At 37.5% G+C, this 26707-nt stretch overlaps 1 protein-coding gene and 1 pseudogene across 4 annotated transcripts in view; one reads left to right on the top strand and one right to left on the bottom strand.

Moving 5' to 3' along the window:
- The first annotated feature begins 11034 nt into the window (after window positions 1–11034).
- Window positions 11035–12079, top strand: LOC123944511 (annotated as a pseudogene).
- A 1977-nt stretch (window positions 12080–14056) lies between these two features.
- ICE2 (interactor of little elongation complex ELL subunit 2) overlaps window positions 14057–26707 on the bottom strand; it is a 64996-nt gene continuing 52345 nt past the window's right edge. For all 4 annotated transcript variants that reach the window (XM_046010239.1, XM_046010238.1, XM_046010240.1 and 1 more), the window contains 4 exons: window positions 24095–24179; window positions 22718–22768; window positions 19394–19652; window positions 14057–15155 (listed from right to left, as the gene is read on the bottom strand). In XM_046010239.1, coding sequence (XP_045866195.1) covers window positions 15033–15155; window positions 19394–19652; window positions 22718–22768; window positions 24095–24179 — 518 coding nt within the window. In that variant the 3' untranslated portion in view covers window positions 14057–15032. The remainder of the gene's footprint in view (window positions 15156–19393; window positions 19653–22717; window positions 22769–24094; window positions 24180–26707) is intronic.

Genomic DNA, 26707 nt, shown 5'->3' on the forward strand with positions numbered 1-26707 from the left:
AACAAAATTTAAATAAAAATAAATAAATAAAATGGGAAAAAATAAGGTAAATAAATCTGTGTAGAATATTACCAAAATAAAACTTATAGGAAAACAGCTGAATATTTCTAATGCTACAGAGGAGTTTAGATTTTGAATACTGTGAACCTGTGATATACTCAGGTAACTAGATAAGGAAATTTACATTGGGGACACATGTATGCAAATGCTGCCACTATTGATAGGGTACAAATATTCCTCCCAACTCTGTAAGAGGACATTAGCAAATAGCAAGCAGTATGGAGCCAGTTTTGGAACTCAAGAGACCAACGGTATGTCAGGATGCTATGGGAAGAAATTAAGAAGCTGCCCAAGAGAGGGCAAAGGACACCGGGACTGGTTAAAAAGTCCAAAGTACAAGAGCAGACTTTGGATGGGAGAGGTTTGGCAGCTGAAACAAAACAGAAGCTTGCAGAAGGGAAGCCAGGAGTGTGGTAGACGGGCTGCAGGTGGAGCTGAGGTGGCATCTCCTTCCCTCTGTGGCCCAATGACATGCAATACTTGAGGGTCAGGCTTGCTTGACATGAAGAGCAGCTACCGACAGTAAATCATCTGTGCCACTTCAAACAACAACACAAAAGAGTAGGAAGAGGAGAGAGAGACGACAGAGGAGAGCACTATGAGGGAGGACACTGGGCGATTGTGATACAGAGAGAAATGGATTGAGAGGCCTATCATCTTGACCCGGGCATATCTGTAATATCTTACCATCTCCATCCTAGTTTCTGCATCTGAGATCTACACATGTTAGCCCAGATCATCTGCAAGTTCTTTGCTAGCTCTTACATTTGTAAGGTCTTGCTAAAACAGAGTTTCAAATTCTTTAAGACGCTGTTAAAACAATCTTTGGAAGATTCAGAATCCAACTTTATTATTCAGGTAGTACAGTTTTAGTTCAACTCCTTAACACTTTGGCATCTGGTGCTTCTAGGGCCCTTGAAAAGCATTCCTGATTGTGTTCTAATAGGGTAGAGCTCAGGATACTGTCAGAAGCAAAAGGGAAGGGTGCCTGGGTGGCTTACTGGGGTAAGCCTCTACCTTCGGCTCAGGTCATGGTCTCAGGGTCCTGGGATTGAGCCCTGCATTGGGCTTTCTGCTCAGTGGGGAGCCTGCTTCCCCTTCTCTCTCTGCCTGCCTCTCTGCTTACTTGTGATCTCTCTCTCTGTCAAATAAATAAATAAAATCTTAAAAAAAAAAAAAAAACACCAAAAGGTGAACAGATGGGTGAGCTGCTCCAAGCAACACTAGTTGCTGCTAGTTTTTTCTTTTCTCTTTTTAAATAAGAGGTTAGTCTTCCCCAAATCCCAAGGTTCCACTCCCTAATTTGGAGATGAACCAGATGACTTCACTGGTCTTTCCCTTCTCTGGTTTCTATGATTCATCAGCTGTAGCAACTAGGGTGGGGTAAAGAAAACAATTCTAATATCCAGGTTATGTTGTAGCTCAAAAGGAAGGAATCTAAGAAAAACTACTAAGATTGTAAGAGAAAGAAAAAAATATAGCTCACAATAGTCCTAACTCAGAAATTGTTCCCAGGAGGTGGCATTACATCCAGTGCCCCGATCTCTCCTCTTTAAATTCACTTACATGAACATTTTTGTTCATCAAACGTTTTACACATCTTTTTCTATGAAATCTGTAAAATGCTTACTGTAGTACAGATAAAGGCCAAGTTGTTTTGATCACCCATGTCTCTGAAAAAGCTGCTAGTATGTAACTATAAAAATCAAGACAAATGCACTCAATTTAACACTGTATTCACCATATGCCAGGCACTAGGGCAGGACTATACAGCAGATGCCTAATAGGCAAAAACGTGTTAACTCTGACCTCAAGGTCTAGTAGAGGTAAATAAGTAATTATAATTCAACAAATGTATCAGAAATAAAATCAAAGTGCAGGGGAACCCAATAAGAGAATGACTAATTTTTTCAAGGGCAGAGAAAGGAAGTAAGTAAGATATTCTGTCTTGGCCAATGCATTCAGTTACTCATGGCTATCTGAAGTCATTGTAAAACCATTTGAGAGGAAATGTAACATACACCAATGTATTCTGTATCCATGGACAGTGTCAGTGTCGAGATGTGACTTTCTGTTTTTTTTTTTAAACAAACCACTCCAGTATAAAAACAGGTAAATAATAGGAATAGTCACTGGAGAAGATACATTACTTGGTTAATGCTACTCATGTGAAAACTTGAGAATATTTTTGGAACTCCTCTACTTATTTCCCTCAGAGCCCAAGGCAAATCTTGGTTAACTGAGAGGAGTTCTAAGCAACTGCTAAAGGTCATTCAGAGCCAAGGCTCATGACTAAGTGGGCAGAGGATAGTAGGAGTTTCAACAGGGGTTAAAAATACATGAAGCCATGAATAGGGCCTCATTTGATTATACTGTTTGATGGAATCAACAGTATTGATTTTCTGGTTTTAGGGAAGTTTGATCATTTTTTAAAAAATATTTTATTTATTTGACAGAGAGAAATCACAACTAGGCAGAGAGGCAGGCAGAGAGAGAGGAGGAAGCAGGCTCCCCGCGGAGCAGAGAGCCCGATGTGGGGCTCGATCCCAGGACCCTGAGATCATGACCTGAGCCGAAGGCAGAGGCTTTAACCCACTGAGCCACCCAGGCGCCCCAAGTTTGATCATTTTGATATGATGTCTGAAGTAAATATCTATCAGTCCAACAAAGTTTTTGGAGTTCCTAAGATACTAAATATTCAAACTCATGTAACACAATTTAAAGGTACTTTTATTTTGGTGAAAATATCCAAAAGCAGAATGAACTGAAATGGAATTTTCAATAATGACATATCTACAGATGAGGTACTTACACATCAAAAAGAGTTTCAAAAACCTACACTCTATGGCCAAGGAAATAGCCAACCAAGTTGGTTACAGTTACCCATGAATGACATCAGCATCATGTACATCTCTATCAAAATGGATTAACACCTCAGTCCCTTTTCAGACCCAGTGGCATTGTTGAGTATTCTGGATAAGTGGAACAAACTTAGACATGAACCCACACAGCTGAAGAGGAAAAAAGAAAAGCCACGGAGTTAGCAGATGTAGAGTGTGTCTAGAGACCCTTGCCAGCCACTCCTCACAAAGGCTGACCACTCTCCTGGAGTGGCAATTACTCTTCCTTCATAAACAGAAATCCTTTCTCAGAGTCACTAACATTGCTTCTGTTAGGTCTTCACAAACTAGTCTGCTAGTAAGTTATGTACATAATAAAACCACCTGCTCTGTATTATGAGAAAAAAATACAGGAAGCCTTTATACCCTTTTCAGATATCAAACTGAAAAGGAATGAGGGGCAGGAGACATGCTCTGAGACCCACATGGGCTGGCAATGCTGGTCTACATATTTCGTCTTAACTGGGTAAGCCAGTTTTCTCATTCAAAGCTATAGTATTCATTTTAAACTTCTAAACATTAACATAATTATCACACAAACATTAAAATATTCTGGGGAGGAGCTCATGGCATGACTTACTCTGACTCTCAAATCTCTGAAGGGAGGCAAATTAGGTTTCAGTTTGGGCTTCTGGGCTCAGCTACTTGGCTCATTTTATTTTTCCTTCTTATACCCCAGGGTCCAAGTTTTAAAAGGTTAGGAAAGAGACCAACTAGGTAAAAGTGACATTTAAAGAGTTAACTACCCTTTTTTAAGTGACTTACTTGGGAGGATACCAGCCTTTCTTCCGGATTTAGAGTGTGCTTCCAAATGACAATTTAATCATAGTTTAATTCCCCAAAGAACAATTTTTGCAAAGGAACACTTACCCCCATTTAACTTTGGGCTGTGGAGGGAGGAGAGGCACCGGACCCAGCTTGCATGAGGGTCTGCAGTACTTATGACTCTATTCTGACTTGTCCAACTCTAGAAGATTAACGATGGGCACCTTCTATCTCACAGGCTTGACCACATTCTCACATATGTGGCAGGCATTATTTGGTACTGCAAGAACAGAAGTGACAGATGGCCAAGTAAGATGGATCACTAGAAGCTTTGGTTTAGATTGAAAAATAGCCTAACCTGATCTCCCTGCTTTCAGACTTTCCTAGTTTCCATTCTGCCCCCCAATCCAGCCTACATATTTTAAATTGCCATGCTTTCATTATGGAAGTTTAACCATGTTGTCCATCTCTATTATTACCCCCATTAACAAGCTTCTCCTCACTCCCCACCTCAAGACAATGCCACAGTCTCTAAGTCAGTCACAGCTTTTTAGTGACAAGTTCTCCCCAGCACTGTGCCCAGAGGCACACTGGTTATGTCTTAGCCACACCAATGACCTGCCCTTCCAACATGCTACGCATGTTTGCACCTCTGAACATGGACTATGCTTCGTCCCTAAGCTTGAAATTTCCCTTCCAATCTGGCAAACTCCTTTCAAGTTTTAGCTCAGATGACATTACTCATTGATTTGATCTGACAATAACTCACATTTACACAAGGACTCTCAGTTTACTTATTTATTTTGGTTTATTTATTTGACAGAGCTCACATGCAGGCAGAGAGAGAAAGGGGGAAGCAGGCTCCCTGCCGAGCAGAGAGCCTGAAGCGGGGCTTGACCCCAGGACCCCGAGATCATGACCTGAGCCGAAAGCAGAGGCCCAACCCACTGACCCATCCAGGTGCCCCCAAGGACTTGCAGTTTAAAAAGAACTTTTATATTCATTATTTACTGGAAGGTCACTAGAACCTATAGAGTATGCTAGCAAGGTATACATATCTGCATTTCACAGATGAAAAGACCAAAGAGCAAAGAGGGGAGATATGGTCTTAGCAAATGAAGGAGTTGAGACTCCATACTCCCCACTTCCCACCCTCTACCCAACCACATGCCTCTTCTATTAAACTCCAAATCTAGGCTGCCTACTTCTGAGACAACCTCTCATAATTCTCTCCAAGTTGTAGAGGCAGTCTTAGCATTCTAAAGACTTCCCAACTGCTGGATGTGAATTAACTCTAGCACAGGCTCCTGGGAGACAGAAGACTTGGCTGACAGCTAACTCAGCTCTCCCTTATATGCAAAATGACATTTTGGCCTTAGGCACTTAGTAAGTTACACAGTCCTTGCTCCTTAAGAGTAAAAGTTTTCAGGCACTAGAGTGTAGCATTAAAAAAAGCCAAACTGAATTAGGGACTGACCCACCACTTTATCAGCCTCCCAACATGCACACATGTACAGAGACATTCAAGCCTCACGCACTGTGATTTCAGTGTCCCTCACTCTTCTCCTGAACTCAGAAGAGTTCATTGTGCAATTCTATGAGATTGCATTTTGGAATTGGACAGAGACCACTTCCAGCTGCCCGTTGTGGGACTTGGGAAACTACAATCTGCATCACTTTTCATGAGACAGAGGGCAGACATTATACTTGTAAATCGTATTCCATTATTTCTTTTTCACATTAGTAAAACTGCTGTTTGCATATTGTTAGGACCCATGACTAAATAGTTAAATATAAAACACAAACTCTGTAAAATACATTCTATGTCTTAGTTGTCTAGAAATGTTAACTTTAAACAGACTGCAATCACTTATCATTTATCCTGACTCATTTCTCACTTTGGGTTAAAAACTTCAGGAGCAAATTTAAATATCGCATGGAGAAAAATGCAGTCAGTAAGACTGTCTCTGGACACAACATCCTCTTTACTTATTTGGAGTCTATCTAACAGGTTAAACCAAAAACCCCTACAGTTTATTTCAGAGCCTAAGTTGGGCAGTGGTTGAAAGACCAACCTGAAAAACTGTGGATGACTTACATTTACTTGGCATTGGAGAACATTACCTGTAGATGATGAGACCTCAAAAGTTGTTTGAAAGAAAAAGTTTGTTTTGTTTTGTTTTGTTTTTGGCCACACCAGAAAGAGTCACAGGTTTGTCCAGACAAGTTTTGGCTGCCATGTAAAATGTTTTCAAGAGGTTTTGAAATATGGTATCTTTCATATTATTTAATCTGAATTTGTACATCCTTTGTTGTTCTGAAATAGAGTAACAATGGGTGAGTCAGACAGTAATACCACCTAAGTAATGTGCTTTTCTTGGTGCATAGCAAGAAACACACATTGTTGATTTGTCTTATTACTGGTGATATTAGTTTTAATCATTTAGTTAAGATAGTTCTGCCAGATTTCTTCTGGATTAAGTAAACAAACAAGTATGTTATACCTAATAACTATCTCCTAGGGAGATTCTTTAATAAGACTATGTGAATATTACTGAGTGTCTGGGTGGCTTAGTCAGTTAAGCGTCTGCCTTTTGCTCAGGTCATGATCCCAGGACCCTGGCATGGAGTCCTTTATCAGGCTCCCTGCTCAGTGGGGAATCTTCTCCCTCTACCCCTCACCCCTGCTTGTGCTCTCTCTCTAATAAATAAAATCCTAAAAAAAAAAAAAAAAAAAAGGCTATGTGAATTTTCCTATTTGCCATCAAATTTTCACCCACCATATTTAGCATCCTTTGAGGATTCTCAGCTAAGTAATTCTCTCTATAATGACTTCAAGTTGATTTTTCTAATTTCATCATTCCCTCTGGATTTATTGGTTGGCAATCTACTGTAGAACAGAATATTTCCATCTTCCTCATTTATTCATTTATGCCAGCATGAGCTTGTAGATTACTATTTTACTTAAAGCATTATAATGTTACTTTCACTCTTTCATGCTCAAATTCTCCCAGACCTAAGAACTCTTTTAAGCTAGTCTTTATGTTCTTTTAACATGCATCCATCACTCTTTGAGCACTTTCTTACTCTCTGGTGTAAGACTATGTTCCAGGTTCATCTTATATTTTCCTTGCCCCAGTCTCGAGATAGTATCTCTAAGGAACACTAATTTCTTTTAGTGAAGAATGGAATTTGGAAACCAAGAAACCAGTTTAGAAACCTGGGTGATAGGTTTGTGCATTGCTATGTGAGGGTTACTGCTTCTATGCTCTATCGGCAGAACTAGGAAATACATATACATATGTACACATACACACAGCTCTATATGTTTCTCCATCTCTCTCCATATATATTAAGTATAACAAATTCACTCTGATACTTCCAATTCCAATCTAATACCATGGGGTTTATTCTTACCTTCCTCTTTCCCATTATTCTCAGTGTATTTGCTCAGTTAATCTGGTATGTAACCAAACTCCCTGTCCACTGGCCCCAGTACAGAGGAAGTAGAGGAAAGAAAAGGCCAGTGTGGTCCCAGACATGTCTGGCCCAATTTTCTGGTTTATCAGCCCAAAGGTGGGACCCAATCTTCCTATTTTTCTCCTCTAAATTATAGACCCACATTTTCAGTGTACAGATTCCATAGGACCTTATCACCTTAACTGTAACTGCTGACATTTGGTTGAACACAACAAGTAGTCTTTTTAGGCCATCTATATTCTTCCTCTAATATTTTCATTTCAGTCAGTGGCAGCACTCAGGCTAGAAATTTCAGTTGTCTCTGAAACCTCTACTTCGTAATTCCACACACACAAGCTACATCATGTCCCATGAGCTTTAGTTCTTCTTTGTATAGTTCTCAACACCTGGTGTCTTTGTATAGTAGTCTCAACACCTGGTGTCTATAACCTACCTGCAACTCTGTTACAGGAGTCAAACATTCGTTGGGAGATAGGATCAAATCTCATAGCTGCTAACTAAATAATTTTCCAATCTACACCTTTTCCATCCACTTTCTATTTGTAGAGTTATCACCTCCTTGCCATGTCTTTCCTCTCTCTGAATAATTCTTTATAAGTTTCCTAAAATTGATGTCATTTTGCTCGAAAAGCCTTCAATGTCTCCTCACTGCTTTTAGAATCAAATCAAACTCTTTGGGAATAATCATCAATACGCTCCACTATCAAGCTCTAACTTACTTCTTCATCTCCCACTTATCTTCTTTTAACTCCATGCTTGTTATAAGAGCATACTTGCTGTTTTTGAAAATCAGCACTTTTCACAGGATTTTCCCTCATGCTGTAATGTTCCTCCTCCTTATTGTCCCTATTAATATTTTACTTGTCTTTCAGAACAAGCTTAAAGGTGACTTTTACCATGAGTTTCTCTCATTTCCACGCACCCCCTTTTCTTACTCCTGTGCACTACCGCACCACTTAAACCCTGCTCTGTATTATAGCTAATTGAACATATCCATCTCTCCAACTAGATTAGAGAATACCCTCAAGACAGAAAACAATCTTATTTATCTTTACATCTCAAGAAATTATCAATTCATTTCCCAGTTTTGCAGATCAAGTGGCAATGAAGAATTCCATTGTTTCCACCTCACCTTCTCCTTAGTCCTTACTCTTTATAAATCTGATTGTCATAATAGCCACTAGAAACTTCTATAGGTGATCATAAATTCAAGCATATAATAATAGTAATAATAATCCAAGATATAGCTTTAATAATAATAATAATAATCCAAGATATAGCTTTATGAGCAAAACCATGCAGGTAGGGTCTAGAATGGCTTCTCTCTGTGTTGGTAAAACCTGGCTGGAGTGGATGCTGCATTAATGCAGTGCTTGGAAGAGAAGTGAAACCCACGGAACCAGTGTGGCATTGCCTTGCTGCACTGTGACTCTTAAGATTAATATGCACTTACCCTCCTGTGCTGTACTTTTTTAGGCAAGCCAAACCTAGGATAGGGAGTATAGAAAAGATTTCCTCCTTTTCCCCTCCAAGAAATGCATATTCTCAAGAAAAGGGAAGGAGGAATTCAACCCACTATTCACAGACTCTAGGTTTCTTCACTTTCAAAACCGCAATTAATTCATTCTGTGGCTTTTCCTCCCATTCCTTGGAGAATTAACTAGAATATACCATGCATGTATAGCAATAAAACACAATCCTTTTGTAGCTCCTCGCTTGATCACTTTCCAGCAGTCCATATATTGAAAGCAAACATGTATGCCAAGGCAATAGTACATTATGCCTGTGCTGTTTGAATCTTTCTTTTTGAGGAGGCACTCTCAAAGTCCCATCCTAGAGATAGACAGCTGGGCCTCAACTCCTTCAGTAAGATTAACCTGGAAGATCAAATTCAATCCCCAGATAGATACTTTTTTTTGTCTGCCCCTACATACCTTGTAAGTCTAGACATTACCCAAGGGGAACATGCCTACAGTGGAAGGATCAATGAAATACATCTTTATTCCTACATCTCAATGAGAAACTTAATAAATCTTGATATCACTTTTTTAGTTTGATTAAAAGGTACCACATACCTTTAACACATAGCAAACATCTTAATATGTGTATCAGTCAGAAACTCCAGATTTAGTATGCTCATAATAAAATATTAAAGTATTTTCTCCCCACTCTACCCTAAATCCATACTTCCTTGTAATATATCTAAAATGTTTATAGTGTCCAAAACTAGAATCCAAGTAGAAATGGAAAGGAACAGGTTAACTTCCTTTGCAGTTGCAAAAGAAGATCTAAAGAGTGAAACTATTTCCAAGTTTTGTTGATCAATTGGCAATGAAAAATGTCATTGTTTCCACCTCATCTTCTACTCACTCCTTAATGTTTATAAACATGATTTCCATACTGGCCACTTAAATGAAACTTCTTTGAGTGAAGTCATATGGTTTTCTCTGGGGCTCCATTCATGATCCTTCTCTCATTCTACTAATTTCTGCTGTTACCCTTTCCATTTCTCTCAATTACCACAGACATACCAACAATTCCCAAATCTGTACGGATGAAACCAGGTTTCTGAGTTTGAAACTCAAATTATCAACCACCTCTATTAGATTCGGCCTATCGGTAATAAGACATTGAACAGAGTGTCCTTTCTTTTCTACCCTAAACCTAATTCTTCTTCTATATCCTTAAAATGTTCATGGCATTTGTGGTAGTTAAAAAATGTTCACAGATTCTTTCTTTATTCCTCCTTTCAAGAGGTGGGGCTTGGGTGTGAACTTACTAACATATTTAATGAGGAAAATAGAGCAGAAGGGACAGTATTTGACTTTCAAGATGAAAAGACATTGTGGTTTTCTCTGGTTCTTTCTCTTAAATAGCTCGCTTTGGGGTAAGCCAGCTGCCATGTCTTGAGGATGCTCAAGCAGACTCCTGAAGAAGTACATGCAGCGAGGATAAGTCTTCCAGCCAACAATCAGTGAAAGACTGGCTCCACCTTTTAGAAAGCAGATGCTCCAGCAGGTTAAACCTTGAGATGAATGCAGCCCCAGCCAACAGGCTGACTGGAACTTTGTGAAAGACCCTGAAACAGAGACACCTAGCTAGGCTGCATCTTCTGACCTAGAGAAACTCTAAGATAATAATTGTTTGTTGTTTTAACTAAATTTGGGGCTAATTTATTATACAGCAATATATAACCAATATTGTATCCAAACCTAGAATCCAAGGAACAAATATGGTGAAAGGAAATGAACATTTTTTTTTATTTTTAAAAGATTTTATTTATTTAAGAGAGAGAACAAGAGGCGGGTGGGGTAAGAGCAGAGGGAGAAAGTGAAGCAGACTCCCTGCTGAGCCAGGAGCCTGATGCAGGGCTAGATACCAGGATCCTGGGATTGTGACCTGAGGCAGAGGCAGACCCTTAACCAACTGGGCCTTCCAGCCACCCAGGAAATGAACACTTTCACTTCCCACCCTATCCACACTCATCCTCCTACTTTCTCAATAAGTAACACCACTATTTATCCAGTATCTGAGATGAAAAATTGGGATTTCTCTGGAAGCCTTATTTAACACTTCCTACAAACCTTTTCACTAAGTTACCATTTTTTTTTCTCCTGTTACTTGAGCCCATCCCTCTTATTGCTTTAATTCCAAGCCTTTACAATTTTTCAATTATTGTAACACAGCTTTCCAACTTTTCTCCTTCCCTACAGTCTTTCCCAGTTCTATTTCATTCTCTAGATTAATGCTAACAAGAACTTCTTCAAAAGCCTATCTGGCTTTTCTGCCCGTGGACACCGCCGAGTAAGCATCGTTAAAGTCTCCCCTCCCACCGCCGTCATGTTTAAGTCAGAGTCTCCCAAAGAGCCTGAACAGCTGCGGAAGCTCTTCATCGGAGGTCTGAGCTTTGAAACAACCGATGAGAGTCTGAGGAGCCATTTTGAGCAATGGGGAACACTTACGGACTGTGTGGTAATGAGAGATCCAAACACCAAGCGCTCCAGAGGCTTTGGGTTTGTCCCATATGCCACTGTGGAGGAGGTGGATGCAGCCATGAATGCAAGGCCACACAAGGTGGATGGAAGAGTTGTGGAACCAAAGAGGGCTGTCTCAAGAGAAGATTCTCAAAGACCTGGTGCCCACTTAACTGTGAAAAAGATTTTTGTTGGTGGCATTAAAGAAGACACTGAAGAACATCATCTAAGAGATTATTTTGAACAGTATGGGAAAATCGAAGTGATTGAGATCATGACTGACCGAGGCAGTGGCAAAAAGAGGGGTTTTGCTTTTGTAACATTTGATGACCATGATTCTGTAGACAAGATTGTTATTCAAAAATACCATACTGTGAATGGCCACACTGTGAAGTAAGGAAAGTGCTCTCTAAGCAAGAGATGGCTAGTGCTTCATCCAGCCAAAGAGGTCGAAGTGGTTCTGGAAACTTTGGTGGTGGTCGTGGAGGTGGTTTTGGTGGGAAGGACAACTTTGGTCGCGGAGGAAACTTCAGTGGTTGAGGTGGCTCTGGTGGCAGTCGAGGTGGTGGTGGATACGGTGGCAGTGGGGATGGCTATAACGGATTTGGTGATGATGGAAGCAACTTTGGAGGTGGCGGAAGCTATAATGATTTTGGCAATTACAACAATCAATCCTCAAATTTTGGACCCATGAAAGGAGGCAATTTTGGAGGCAGAAGCTCTGGCCCTTATGGTGGTGGAGGCCAATACTTCGCCAAACCACGAAAGCAAGGTGGCTATGGTGGTTCCAGCAGCAGCAGTAGCTACGGCAGTGGCAGAAGGTTTTAATTACTGCCAGGAAACAAAGCTTAGCAGGAGAGGAGAGCCAGAGAAGTGACGGGGAAGCTACAGGTTACAACAGATTTGTGAACTCAGCCAAGCACAGTGGTGGCAGGGCCTAGCTGCTACAAAGAAGACATGTTTTAGACAATACTCACGTGTATGGGCAAAAAAAACCTCGAGGACTGTATTTGTGACTAATTGTATAACAGGTTATTTTAGTTTCTGTTCTGTGGAAAGTGTAAAGCATTCCAACAAAGGGTTTTAATGTATTTTTTTTTTTGCACCCATGCTGTTGATTGCTAAATGTAATAGTCCGATCATGACGCTGAATAAATGTGTTTTTTTAAAAAAAAAAAAGCCTATCTGATTATCTTATTTATTTTTTTTTAAATTTAAATTCACTACTTCTTCCCACATTGCACAGGAAAACATTCAAATGTCATAGCATGGCATGTCTGTCCCTGTCCTAGAGCGTTTTCTCTCAAATCCAAGTTAGAGCCTACAATGTCTCCATCTTTCAATTTTGCATATGCTTCTTTCTTTCCATATAGATCTTTCATTCTTTCCTTATAACTCTTTCACATTTTAAAAAGACTCACCTCATGCTTCATCTCAACTCTCCTTAATTATCAGGTTCAGGTCATATGGTTTTCTTATATTACTTTATCAGAGCACTTACCCATCGATCAGTATTCTGTCCTCCATTAGAATGTGAGCTCCTGGAAAAAATAAAATCTATCCTTGATATCTAGACATTCATTTATTCATACATCCAACTTATATTTACTAGGCAACTACAAGAGAGTAAACCAGGTTAGGTGTTACATAACTGTGAACAAAACAATTATGTTCCTGCTTTTGCATAGCTTATAATACAGTCAAGAAGAAAGACAGTAAGTCAAATAAGCAAATAACTGTGATATGTGAAAAAAGATTATGAGAGTAAAAATGGGGACCTACTTTAGGTTGCACGTCAAACAAATGCAAACATTTATTAAACCAAATGTTTTCTAAGAGGTACATATAAATTATAACTTCACCATAGGTATAAGTGGACCAGGTTCATCACATCCTTGCCAACAATGACTCTGCTTAACACAGGGTTGCCACAAACCTTCAATTTGTAAAAAATGTAGTATCTGCAAAGTACAACAAAGTAAAGTGCAGTAAAATGAGGTATGCTTATACTAAAAATCAAAGAAAAAAAAACACAGACATGATCAAATACATGTTATAAAAGAGGCCTGATTAAGCACAAGTAAAAAACTAAGACTAGATTTATATATATATAATCAGGGTTACTGAAATGTATGGCTAAGATCATTTCAAAATAATTACTTATAACACTATACATTTTACTAAATAAAAAGTAGTATTAAAAAATCAAAAGCCAAGTCTTCTTGGGATTCAGAAGTCTGAAGAAATCACTGTCTAGCTTTTTAAAAAGAGCAAATTCCAAAGGAAACCCTGCCTCTCCCTTGGTTCACTGCCAAATGATTCACAACTAAAATATTTCTGGGATATGGGAATATGGGACAAAGTTAAAAAAAAAATCATGTCTATTTAAAAAAAAGTTCAATGTTAAAAGGGACTGGCATGAGGAGGAAATCATATGTTAAAATATATAAAATAGTTTTAATAATTATTCATTAATTTTAAAATATTTTATAATGAACTAAAATAATTGAAAACAAAACTTGGTAGTTGAAGATAAAAATATTCAACTGTTAGTGGTAATAGTTGAGAAGATTTCTTGGACTAGTTTCTTATATGAATATAAAACACGTTAAAAAAATTCCAAAAACATGGGGTGCTTAGATGGCTCAGTCATTTAAGCAGCTGCCTTCAGCTCAGGTCATGATCCCAGGTCCTGGGATAGAGTCCCAAATCGGACTCCCTGCTCAGTGGGGAGCCTGCTTCTCCCTCTCCCTCTGCCTGCCGCTCTGCCTACTTGTGCTCTCTGTCAAATAAATAAATAAAATCTTTAAAAAAAATAATTCCAAAAACAAAGAAGTTACTACCTTGGATAACAAAGTTTATATTTTACAAATGATGCACATATTTCTGAAACTTTTAATCCACATTAAAGGACAAAGAGACACAAATGAAATAAGTCCATTTCTTAAGTCCAAATTGGCTACAGCAACATCAGGTGATAACAACTTTTCCAAATTGATCTATGTGGTCCTTGGAAATTTAATCAGTATAGATGAGAAAAAATAACTTATGTTATCACACATTAACCTTTTCACTTGAAACAATGAGATTTTTCTGGAAAACACTCTCATCTCTGCTTTGAGTAGCATATTTCAACACTCAGTTGAAATTTGTGCCAAGAGATAGGGGATCTATCCCCAAACCTATAACACCACAGACGGTTTGTCTTTTTAAAAACAAACTGATGGTTGACCAACAAGAAACTGTTAACTTGTACCTTTTCAGAAGCATAGATTTTTTATTTTTAATCTTAATTTTTGGCTTTTGCAATGGAATTTCATCAAGTTTCTAAAGATAACTTTATTAACTTGCAACAATCATTTTAAAATAGTATATAAAAACTGTCACAATGGGTCAGAAGCAAGGTTTACATTGGCTCTAAATTAATTCTGACAGTGGCAAGATTCAACTTTTTGAGCCAATCTCAACAGACTGGTGATATAGTTCAAATTCTTAACATAACACACAATGATAAATATTGCTCTTGAAAAAAGCAAATTATTTTCCTACTTACAGTTTTTGGAAAAGGTCTACTATAAAAATATTTCTCTTCTCTGTTTCCCTGCCATGATAATGTTAAAACATATCTAGATTCTCCTCAAACATCAACCGTTAAAAGTATAACATTTCATTTTAGCTGAAACATTCCTTCACGTAGCCAATATATTTTTTCAAGGCACTCTAAGAACTCTCAAGGACACTAAAATAAAAATGTTCATCGTGTCCACTGATCTTCTAGGCATATTTCCCCTCAAACTTTTCTAATTTGAACATTGTTACAACTAGTTTTTCTTCATTTTCCATGGTAGAGTCCTTAAGTTATTTTTCTTTTATTTGGAGCTTCTCCTTCATTTTCAACTTGCTGAATAGGCAGACTTTTGGTTTCCATGGAAACTGGATTCCTGCGGCTGCGTGTAGGCATTCTTGTTCCACCAACCTAAGACATGAAGCAAAGAATGGTTTAACATGTTTACAAAATATTTATATACAGTTAACTCTGCTCTGTATTACTTATATATGTACTAATTACCTTGCAACTCGTCCTTTATATGTTTTTAATCTCCAGCTATCTGGCTGCTTCTAAACCAGCTTTAATCTGACACAGTTTAAGGTACTAAACTTTCTTTTTTTTTTTTAAAGATTTTATTTATTTATTTGACAGACGGAGATCACAAGTAGGCAGAGAGGCAGGCAGAGAGAGAGGAAGGGAAGCAGGCTCGCTGCTGAGCAGAGAGCCTGATGCGGGACTCGATCCCAGGACCCTGAGATCATGACCTGAGCCGAAGGCAGTGGCCTAACCCACTGAGCCACCCAGGCGCCCCTAAGGTACTAAACTTTCAAACAGCAATCAGGGAAGGGAGAGGTAAGGGTAGATAGAGAGAAGCAGGGGAAAACCACTCTTTGTGTTAAATCTGGAAGAGGCTGGAATGTTAAATTAGAAAATGATGGAAGGACAGTACTTTTGAGCAACGTGTTTGCAATAATGACACTGAAGGGCAGGAGAAAGCAAGAAATGAAAAATACAAAGGGAGAGAAAGGAAATACAAGAAACAGGTCAGAGGTGGTAAAGAGGGAGGAAAAAATTACAAAATTGGAGAAAGGGACAAAGAGTCTTAAGACAGACGAGTGTATAGGGCAAAAGGGGAGAAAATAAATGTGAAAAACAGGAAGGCAAAAGAGAAAATAACTCAAGTAAAAAGGAAAAGTTGAGGGACTATAAGAGAAGATTCTTGGAAGAAAGAAAGAGAAAGGGGGAGAAAAAACTGGAAGGAAGCTACAGAGGAAAAAAGGAAGAGAAGTGGGAGGAAGAAAGTTTGTTAGGGTACTGGTTCTATCTTAATATCGACTCCTCCTCAGCACAAGTAGCTGCCCACCCTCACTTTCTAGCCCACACAGACTACAGAAATGGGAAGGCATATTCTTAGGATACAATCCCTTGCTAACTGTAGTCCTACTGATGATGAGATCTGGAAATTCTGTCATCTCCTTGGCCACTGAGAGCAGATAGTTTTTAAAAGGGGTAATGGATGAAGTCAGCCTTCGGAGAGAAGGGCCAAAGCTGTACAGCCTAAAACCATTTGCCCAGAACCTGTCCCATTTCTGCCTCTTTTCCCCGGCCACCTTGCACTCTTTGTTTCTTTACATCCTGTCTACTGAATTACAGACCTGATAGTGATGGGTGATATTGCTACTCCAAATACATTCATATCTCCTTATATATCAGACATATTATTAGCATTGCTCCACCAGGCTACTGGCTCACTAAGAGTGAATCAGACTCCAGCTTCCCTAACCTAGTATGTTATCTCTTCAGAGGCATTTTTTGGTTTACGATCAGGTGACCATAAAGGAAAAAGTCCGGCTGGGATTTGAGTGTGCCAGTATGTTTGTCTGAATCTGATGAACTTTTCTAACACATTAATTAGAAAAAAAGCTGTGATTTTTAGATTATCTACACTACTGCCCACTCAGCTGGTATCTACCATACGATTACACTGACCACCCTAATTGTATCTATTTTATCACTGAGGAAAGCATTTTGAAGCTTCCATTGTAAGATTGTGTGTGTGTGTGTGTGTGTGTGTGTGTGTGTGTGTGTAAAATGAATGTTTATTATAGAAGTTGTAGAAGGAGAAAAGGGATGGGCACAGAGACTTTGCAAAAAGACTGGAAGTGGAAGAAGTCAAAGGTAGCATAGGAAACAAATGAGATTCTATGAATCTCTTCTCCCTGCAGCAGGAGGCAGACACAGACACTATTAGGGTGTCTCTCAGGGTTAGTACCTAAGGCACTACACAAAGATGAGAAATGAGTTCAAGTGGACAGGAACTAAAGGATTGTATCAGAGGCAGATACATTTGTTTCATGAGTTGTTTTTTTAAAAGATTTTATTTAGAGACAGAGACAGAGACAGCGAGAGAGGGAACACAAGCAGAGGGAGTGGGAGAGGGAGAACCAGGCTTCCCTGCTGAGCAGGGAGCCCGATGTGGGGCTTGATCCCAGGACCCTGTAATCATGACTTGAGCCAAAGGCAGACAGGCGTTTAACGACTGAGCCACCCAGGTGCCCCTGTTATATGAGTTTTGACACCACAAAATATGTGGATGATTTTCGTTTCATATAGGGTACTACTTCCTCAAGTTTCCTGAAACTTCAGTCTTTTCCTACTGCTGCTAAGGCTAGAAACCCTATCTGTGCTTACCCTGACTGAACTAGAAAGTCCCATTCCCATGGCCTAGCTAGGAGGAAGTAAGGGAGGAAGTTTAGGTAATTCTCACCAAACGTAGGGCTAGATTGTAGGGAGGTACGTAAGAAATCACCAAAAACTTTTAAGGGCTTAAAAACAAACCAAACCAAATATTAATTATCTACCCATTTACTCTACCTAACAGCTGGGTCTTAGATAATTTCACTAAGGATCTGTCTCTGTCACTGAAAGTGTGAAGTGTCTTAAAAAATACAAAATCAGCAACTGCTCAGTGGCATACATATAATTGAATTGTTTGATTTTGTATTTATGTGGCTAAACCCTGAACATAAGGCATTGTATCAAACTATTAAACCAAAAAGGAGTAAGTTATCCTATACAGAATTATATGTCACAGGAAATAGACCATAACCAGAATTAAAAAAAAATTTTTTTTTAATATTTTTATTTATTTAAGAGAGAGAGAGAGGAAGAGAGAGAGAGGGTGAAAGAGAGCACAAGCAGGGGGAGCAGCTGGTAGAGGGAGAAGCAGGCTCCCAGCTGAGCAGGGAGCCTGATGCAGGACTCGATCCCAGGACCCTCCTGGGATCATGACCTGAGCCAAAGGCAGACACTTAACCAACTGAGCCACCCAGGTGCCCTGCAGAATTTCTAAATTAAAAAGAAATCATTATCCTAGAAAGAACATAAATCTTTCAAAAGTAGTTTGCAATGATTATATTTAAGTTAGTGAAAAAAATTTGCCTTATTAAGTTATAATAATCACTACTCAAATGAAATTCAAACTGGAAATAACCAACCAGAACAGTAGATAAGATGGTCTAAAATATTAACAACTTCATCCACTCTTTCATTTGTAGCAACTAGTTAACCATATATATTCTAATGGCCAAAGTTAGCTAAGAATGTGCAAGGAGTTCTCATTTCTAAAAAGAGCCTCCCAAACAGTAACGTTAGGGTAAAGAACTGAAAAATGTAAACAACTTCATTCAAGGTAAATTATTTTAAAAGTCCTCAATATTTGCATTCCAGCTATTTCTAAAAAGACTTGAAAACATTTATGGATTAATATAACACAGAAAGAAAAAAAAGAACAAAAGATATCCACAGGATACACGACTGACAGATGTTCTGGGACACACATATTGAGAAAATTATGGAAGTCAGACAATAATTTTGACTCCAAGATTTTTGGCAGCCCAGAAGAAAGATACACTTAGTTTTTATTTCCTGAACACTCAGATTCATTTGTATAGAACAAAATTTTTCCTACAGCTAAACCCCAAATGGAATTATCTTACATGATATAAAGAATGAGTGACATGGTGAAGAGTATCTCTAGCCACAGCTTTACAAAAGTTTCAGACAGGGAAAAACCATTCAACTGGTATTTCTGGGAAGGATTCAATAGAGAGTAATGTTAATTATAACTCAATAAATACTGAGTTATACAATACTTAGCAAGCAATTTAGTCCTTAACAGTTTATTGTACATTTAATAAGGTACTGCATTCCCTAATTACTAACACTTACTTTTTAATTTTTCTATATCCTACTTATCAATTTTTAATTGTATCATCATAATTTTATTGTAAGTATTCTTCTGCAAATTACCTCAAATATTTAATGAAATGAAACAGTACACATAAGTAAGAATTACAAAAAAATATTACTTTGCTTTTCACAAGAACACAGGGATTCAACTCTGTGGATATATTACTCATGCTCCCACTGGGGAAGCTAATGGAATTTTCTTTAGTTGACTTATAAACATTACAAAAACAGAAACTTCCACCGACAATGACTGGATCCAGCAAAGCATACAACTTTATCCACCCTTCTTATGGATATAGTTTTTAGATAATGATGCGATTAGGGTGGATATGAAGTTGAAATATTATATTGTCAATGACACAGATGAATAATTAACAACCTAACGGAACATTTAACTACAAAAAAGATCTTACCTTTTGTTGTGGTGTAGGACCTAGTGATTTAGGCGGAAAAGTACAAGGTATTCTTCCATGATGGATATGATATGGTAATAACAGACTGGGATCTAAAGGGACCCAGGGAACTGAGAGACTGGAAGGCACACCAGGAAGGCCACAATGTGTTTTATGCAAATTGTAGGCTGTCCTAGTAACTTTTCCATCAGAGGTTTTGTAGATCAGGAGTGAAGAATCTTCTGCTGCATGAGACAACAAGTAGGAACCCTCCTGCAAGCTAAATCATATAAGGAAATTTAACTCACTGGCTCATGGTGTCAATTTCAGCAATATTTTCTTATCATGATCTATTAGCAAAATCAGAAACAATTATGGGAATGGAATACCACCTCTAAAAATATTTTATGAGCAAACAAGATTTAAGAAGTCTTATTTTTAACAATTTTCATGATTTTTAGGCAACTGATTTTAATTTAAAAGTTCAGGATACATAATTACTTTTTTACTGTTATCTCAGTCAATTTCTAAGTAGTCAGTAATTTAATGGGAAACAAATAGTCTGTTAATTCTCTAATCCACACACAACATATACTGAAAAGCATCTCGTGAGTGTACATACACAGTATTCCTATACAGACCATTTTAATCTACTCAACAAACATAGCTCTTGCTTTGTATCCAGTAACACAGAGATTAAGAGATATAAAAGTGAATGTGGCACATTTACTACACTTAGCTTAAAATAAAGTAGAAGAAAAAAATGGATCACAATATAAGGTCCTATGAGAATAGTAATAACAATAGCAGCTGATAGGTACTGAATGCTTATCATGACCTTACTGTCATAGTGCTTATATCCATTTTATTATTAAATCCTCCACAACTAATCTTCAAGGCATAATATTAATAATTCACCCCATATTACAGGTGAATAGAAATTAGAGATACTAAACAATTTGCCCAAAGTTCTGAGTGTAGGGCTTAGCTATAAACTCAGGTAGTTCAATCTACAGGCCATACCCTTAATCATGATCCTCTACTGTTATAATAATCAGTTCTGTCAAATATCAAATCTACCTTTTCCTTTTCTCCTTACAAAGGTTTAAGGAATTCAGTGTATCAACATAAAGAGCTAAAAGGACAGGATTAATATTTTGTGCTTTCATAAGATTTTACATTCCTCTAGCTCAAAGGTGCCAAGAAAAACCTCAGTTCCTTCCCATATCATTTAAAATAAGGATTAATCACACTTCAGTTATACCCATCTGCCTACAAGCCTGGTAAGTTACATTTCCATTAATTTTTTTTTTAAGCAGAAAAGTAATAAGTGTTGACAAAGGAGGTTCAGAGAATTACTGTTACCTTCTGGAGAACTTTCTTTTTGGAACAGCCACTTTCATATTTTCATATAAGGAAATGAGTAATAATGAATTTGGTAGTAGGAATAAATAAATTTCAAAGATTGAGCTTTTATTGATGAAAATCATATTTTAACTACCTTTACTAAAAATGAAGAAAGCTCTGGTTCACAGAGAATTCATGGAGAAGGAGAAACTTCAAGGAAGAGTATTTTTGAAGTGCCATTATAGTGCAAAGGACATGGATGGATACTGACTATGTTGGGCAGAATAACGACCTTCCAAATATGCCTGGATACTAAACCCTAGAACCTGTAAATATGTTACATTATTGGCAAAGGGGTTAAGATGGAATTCCTAACCTGCTGATTTTAAAATGGTAAGATTTTCCTGGATTATCTCAGTGGGCCCACTATAATCGTAAGAGTCCCTCATGTACGAGAGGGAAGCAGAGGGGAGATACAACTATGAAAGGAGTTAGAACAATGTGAGTGATGTGAGGATTCAACGTGCTTCTGAAACTCTGAAAAAGGAAGAGGGCCACAAGTCAAGGAATGCAGATGGCCTCTAAACTTTACAGAAGTCAAGAAAAGAGACCATACCGAGAGCCTACAGAAAAAAAAAAAAAAATTCAGTCCCACTGACATACTGCTTTCAACCCAGAAGACCTATTACACTTACAGAATTGAAAGATAATAAATTTGTGTTTTTAAAACACCAATTTCATAGTAATTTACTATAGTTGCAGTAGAAAATGAACACATAAACTAAGATAATGATAATAAGATCTCAAAAAGCATTTAACATTTCAAGTATGAGTACTGTGCTCCACATGAAGAACATGATATACAAATAGAATTTCTGCCACAGAATTACTGAACTGAAAAGTACCTAGGGAATCAATGAACTCAACACCATCATTTTATAAATAAGGAAACGAACATCTAGTTGCATCAAAGGTAGGAGAGTTAGAACTTTGAGATTTTCACATTTATTTCAGACTCTTAAATTGTTTTTTAGTTTTCTTTTGGTAAGGGTATAACAGAAGGAGTACAAAAGTTCACATAATAAAACAGTCTGATAGGGGAGCCTGGGTGGCTCAATGGGTTGAGCCTCTGCCTTCAGCTCGGGTCATGATCTTGGGGTCCTGGGATGGAGCCTGGCATCCGCTCTCTGCTCAGCAGGGAGCCTACTTCCCCCTCCTCCTCTGCCTGCCTCTCTGCCTACTTGTGATCTCTCTGTCAAATAAGTAAATAAAATCTTTAAAAAATATAAAATAAAACAGTCTGATAAATCACCAGATGGAGAATCCATATTCTAAGATTTCTCATGGACTTAATGATTTTGAACACTAGCTCTATGTTGCTTTCTTATCCTGAAAATGTAAACAATATATCTATGCTAGGCTCCATAATGGCCCCCAGGATATCCACATTCTAGTCTCCAGAACTTTTGAATGTTTAATGGCTTTCCAAATGTGATTAAGGTACAATGTGATAAAGGAAGCAGAAATTTGAGTAATATGTTTGAAGATGGAGAGAGGCCACAGGTCAAGGAATACAGGTTAGCCACTAAAAGGTGAAAATCAGGACAAGGAATGACTGCTCCCTTAGAGTCTCCAAAAATAATCAGCCCTGCTAACACAAATTTAGTCCAGTGGAAATGATTTCGGATTTCTGACCTCCAAAACTGAAAAAGAATAAGTTTCTGCTGTTTTAGGCCCATAAGTTTGTGGTAATTTGTTATAATGCCAATTGGAAACTAATACAACAGAGGCTTACAGAAAAAACGTTTAATTGCAAAGCAAGCCAGATACTACCATATTATCTTATTTATATCTTCACAACTTCAACCTTGACAAAAGAAAATAAATCTTGCATTTCTGGGTTACATTCTACGACCCTAGTAACATATATTCAAATTTTCTATGAATTTTCACCCAAGAAATCACATATATCAATGCAGAAGGTCCAAAAATACTTACCTACTCAATTTCTTCAGAATGTGTTGGAGGATGTTAAATAAACTTGAAATCCTATTAAACAGAAGAAATTCTTGTAAAATTAAATAACAAAAAAGTTATTCTTAACAATTATAGCTCCTCAGGAAAAGAAATACCCTAACAACAAAAAAAAAAAAATGAAATAGAAAACAGAATACCAAAACCATTTGATTAAATTGTTTACTTAATTTTTGCCACTTCCTGATTTCTCTCCAAAATCATAAAGTACTTGGTCTGTGTAAATCAGAGCAGTTGTAAAGAGATCACTATTTTATATTCAAATTATAAACTTTTTAAAATGTTCAAGAAGTCTTTAGCAGAACTAACCCGTAACAAGTTTGCCTTTTAGAGATGGTGGTGAATTAGCTTCCAAAGAAACTGAGAGGTATTTTAAATGTGTGATACCAGAGGAGCCACTGACTGGTGGCAGGATAGTTAAAGGGAAATGAAATATATTTCTTTAGTATCTATTCTACCCGAAATTCATTCCCCCTACAATTTATTTAAAAATGGGTTTCACTGGGAAAGGTGGAACAGGTAGTGAGCAATGCACAGAAAACCTTTTTTAATTCATGTAAAGAAAAACTTACTCTTCAAAGGAGGCAGTCCTTTGAACAGTGGACATTTTTAAGAACAAGCAGAGAATTCAAGCTTGAAGCTGAGACCCTTCAAAAATTGCGTCAAGCCCCAAAGCTGGAACTATGCAAGCAGTCTAAGTCAGAACAATTGCTCATTCTAATCATGAATCAAACTTACTACCAGCCACTGTAGCTCAGCTGTGTGCTCTGGAGCAAGTAACTTTAAATCCCAGTCTTCCCCACACATAAAATAGGGATAAATAGTACTCCCACCAGTACTTTCACAGAAAGCTGTCAGATATAAATTAGATAATGTTTGTATGTTATTTTCCTTTGCATTTAGGTATTTGGAGTCCTGAACCCAAGAAACTTATTTCAGTATGATGTATAGCAACATGTGGCACAGGGAAACTTTTAGAAGTTAGGATGTCTAAATGATTGTATACAATCCTTAGAGCTAAGAGTCTATATCACTGTCGTATTCTTCCCATCCCTGCAAAGGAGTGCTCCCATGCACCTCCCAGATGGTGGGCTACTACTCTTGCTCTAGCCTCCTTTGTCTGAAGTAGTAAGACTGGTATCACTAGAATTTGATTTAATTTGAAAATGGACATGATTAATGTAGATGGATCACAAACTGGGCTAGGGGAAGTCTCAGTGTATAAAAGGATTAAAAGTCTTGAGAAAATAAATGATTTAAACTTAACAAATATCTAGAAAAAAAAATTAGTGATTACATTAGCAAATTTAAAAAATCCCACCACAAAATAAACTTTCTTACTTGAGTGTTGAAAGTTTTTCTTTTAATTCTTCTGAGGTAATTTCTTCTAACAGAAAAAGTTTTGAAGTAAATGCATCGATATGCCCTAAAATAAAGTATCAAACTTAAAAAGAACAATTGCAGTATTTGGGAAGAAGAAAAGGTTATACAGTCTTCGTAAAGATGTTTTTACAAAATTGTAACAACCTCAAAGGAACTTTACATTCTAAAAAGAGAATTATACATTTTATTAAGTTATTAAGTAAAGCTGTATTTTACTTATTTCTCTAAAAGATTTTATTTATTTGAGAGAGAGAGTAAGTGGGGGTGGGGGCAGAGGGAAAAGGAGAGAGAGAATTTCAAGCAGACTTTGTGCTGAGCGCAGACCCTGAGACAGGGCTCAATCTCACAACCCTGAGATCATGACCTAGGTGATACCAACAGTCAGATGTTCAACCAACTGAGCCAACCAGCTGCCCCAAAACTGTATTTTAAAACGACACAAAAATATTAGTTCCAAAATATTTGCTGAATCTGGAAAAGTTTATACACGTGCACACCAAAAAATAATCTCTAAGAGCCGAATAAAAGAACAACTGTTAAATATTGGTGTATCTGTTTCCTATTAGTTTAAGTTGCATTTTCATAGAGATAACATTTTTAGAGAAATATGTACCTATTATCAACACAAATGGACAGTCCAATTTATAGTATGGATATGCTCTACACATACCTAAGACACACTTGGTTCTTTTTTTAAAGATTTATTTATTTTAGAGAGAGATAGAGTGTGCGTGCATGCTGGCACGGGTGTGCGGGAGCAGGGGGAGGGGAAGAGGGAGGGGCAGAAGGAGGGAAAGAAACCTGAAGCAGACTCCCTGCTGAGAGGGGAGCCTGACGCAGGGCTTAATCCCAGGACCCCAAGATCATGACCTGAGCTTAATCAAGAGTCAGCTGCTTAGCCAACTGAGCTACCCAGGCATTCCCATACCTGGTTAAGATAAAAATTAGATTATAAAAATCAAGCTTAATTATTTACAATAACCAAGATATGGAAACAACCTAAGTGTCTAACAACAGAGGAATGGATAAAGAAGATGTGGTGTAGGGGCGCCTGGGTGGCTCAGTGGATTAAACCACTGCCTTCGGCTCAGGTCATGGTCTCAGGGTCCTGGGATCGAGCCCCGCATTGGGCTCTCTGCTCGGCGGGGAGCCTGCTTCCCCCTCTCTCTCTGCCTGCCTCTCTGCCTACTTGTGATCTCTCTCTCTGTCAAATAAATAAATAAAATCTTTAAAAAAAAAAAAAAGAAGATGTGGTGTATATATACAATAGAATATTGTTCAGCCAAAAGAAAGAAGGAAATTCTGCTTTTTATAACAACAAAGACTTAAGGGCATTATGCTAAATGAAACAAGACAGAGAAAGAAAATATTACAAGGTATCACTGACATGTGGAATCTAAAAATAAAAGTCAAACTCATAGAAACAGAGTAGAAAAGTGGTTCCCAAGGCTAGGGGAGGAAGGAATAGAGAGAGGTGGTAAAAGGGTACAAGCTTTCAGCCATACAGAGTCTGAGATTCTAATGTATAATATGGTGACTACAGAAGATAACACTATATTGTATGACTGAAATTTGCCAAGAGAGAAAGTAAATGTTCTCATTAAAAAAAAAGGAAAAAACATAAATGTTTGGGGATGGAGGTATTAATTACTTAGATGGGAGGAATCATTTCACAATGTATATGTCTATCAAATCATCATGATGTACACTTTAAATATCTTACAATTTGATCTGTTAATTATACCACAATAAAGCTCAAAAAGAAAATCCAGCTTTTAATTAAAACACACAAGATTCTACACGGTTAAAAAAAAAAAGTGCTTAAAGTCTTACTTCCTTACAAATATGACATAATTCTAGAATTCCAAGAAACAAAGTAGCAAATGTTGACACTTCCATTTTAAAAAGTAATGTGTATGTACTACAACAACATACGTTAAAGCAGGACACTTAGGCCTTGAAATATACTGAGGAAGAATGATATAAAAGACAGCCCTACATTAAATGTTATTAATCAAGTCAATACAAAACCCAGACTTAAAAACATCAATTAGTATGACCAGAGCATAACACTTACCAACACTGAAATAATACCATTTTTTTTGTTTTTATTTTTGAACTTGCAATATTTAGTTATCAAAACACATTATCTGTGAAGCTGAGGCTAATCACTGGGACAACAAAAAATGCACATAATATCTCATTTTCATATAAAGCCCCCTTTCATTGGCTTTTATCCCATAAAAAGAATTAGAAACATTTTTACAAGATGCTTTTCTTTAAAACAACAAATCTATTTTTCCCATGCCTACTTGTTATTTCCTATGCCAAGTTTTAGTTTCACCTCCACATTTCTAACACTCATTATACAGTGATATTTCTAATAACAAAGACATATTTTAATGCTTTAATAACTGTAGAAAGGGAATATTAAATACAATAAAACATATTTAGACATTTACTAAATATGCCTTTGAGGAGATTAACAAGTCTTAGCTTTTTAAAGAAATCTCAATAAAAATATGTATTATGGTATATGTCAAATATGGTCAGCCAAAAATAACTATATAG

Source organism: Meles meles, chromosome 6 (assembly GCF_922984935.1).
Source record: "Meles meles chromosome 6, mMelMel3.1 paternal haplotype, whole genome shotgun sequence".
Taxonomy (NCBI): domain Eukaryota; kingdom Metazoa; phylum Chordata; class Mammalia; order Carnivora; family Mustelidae; genus Meles; species Meles meles.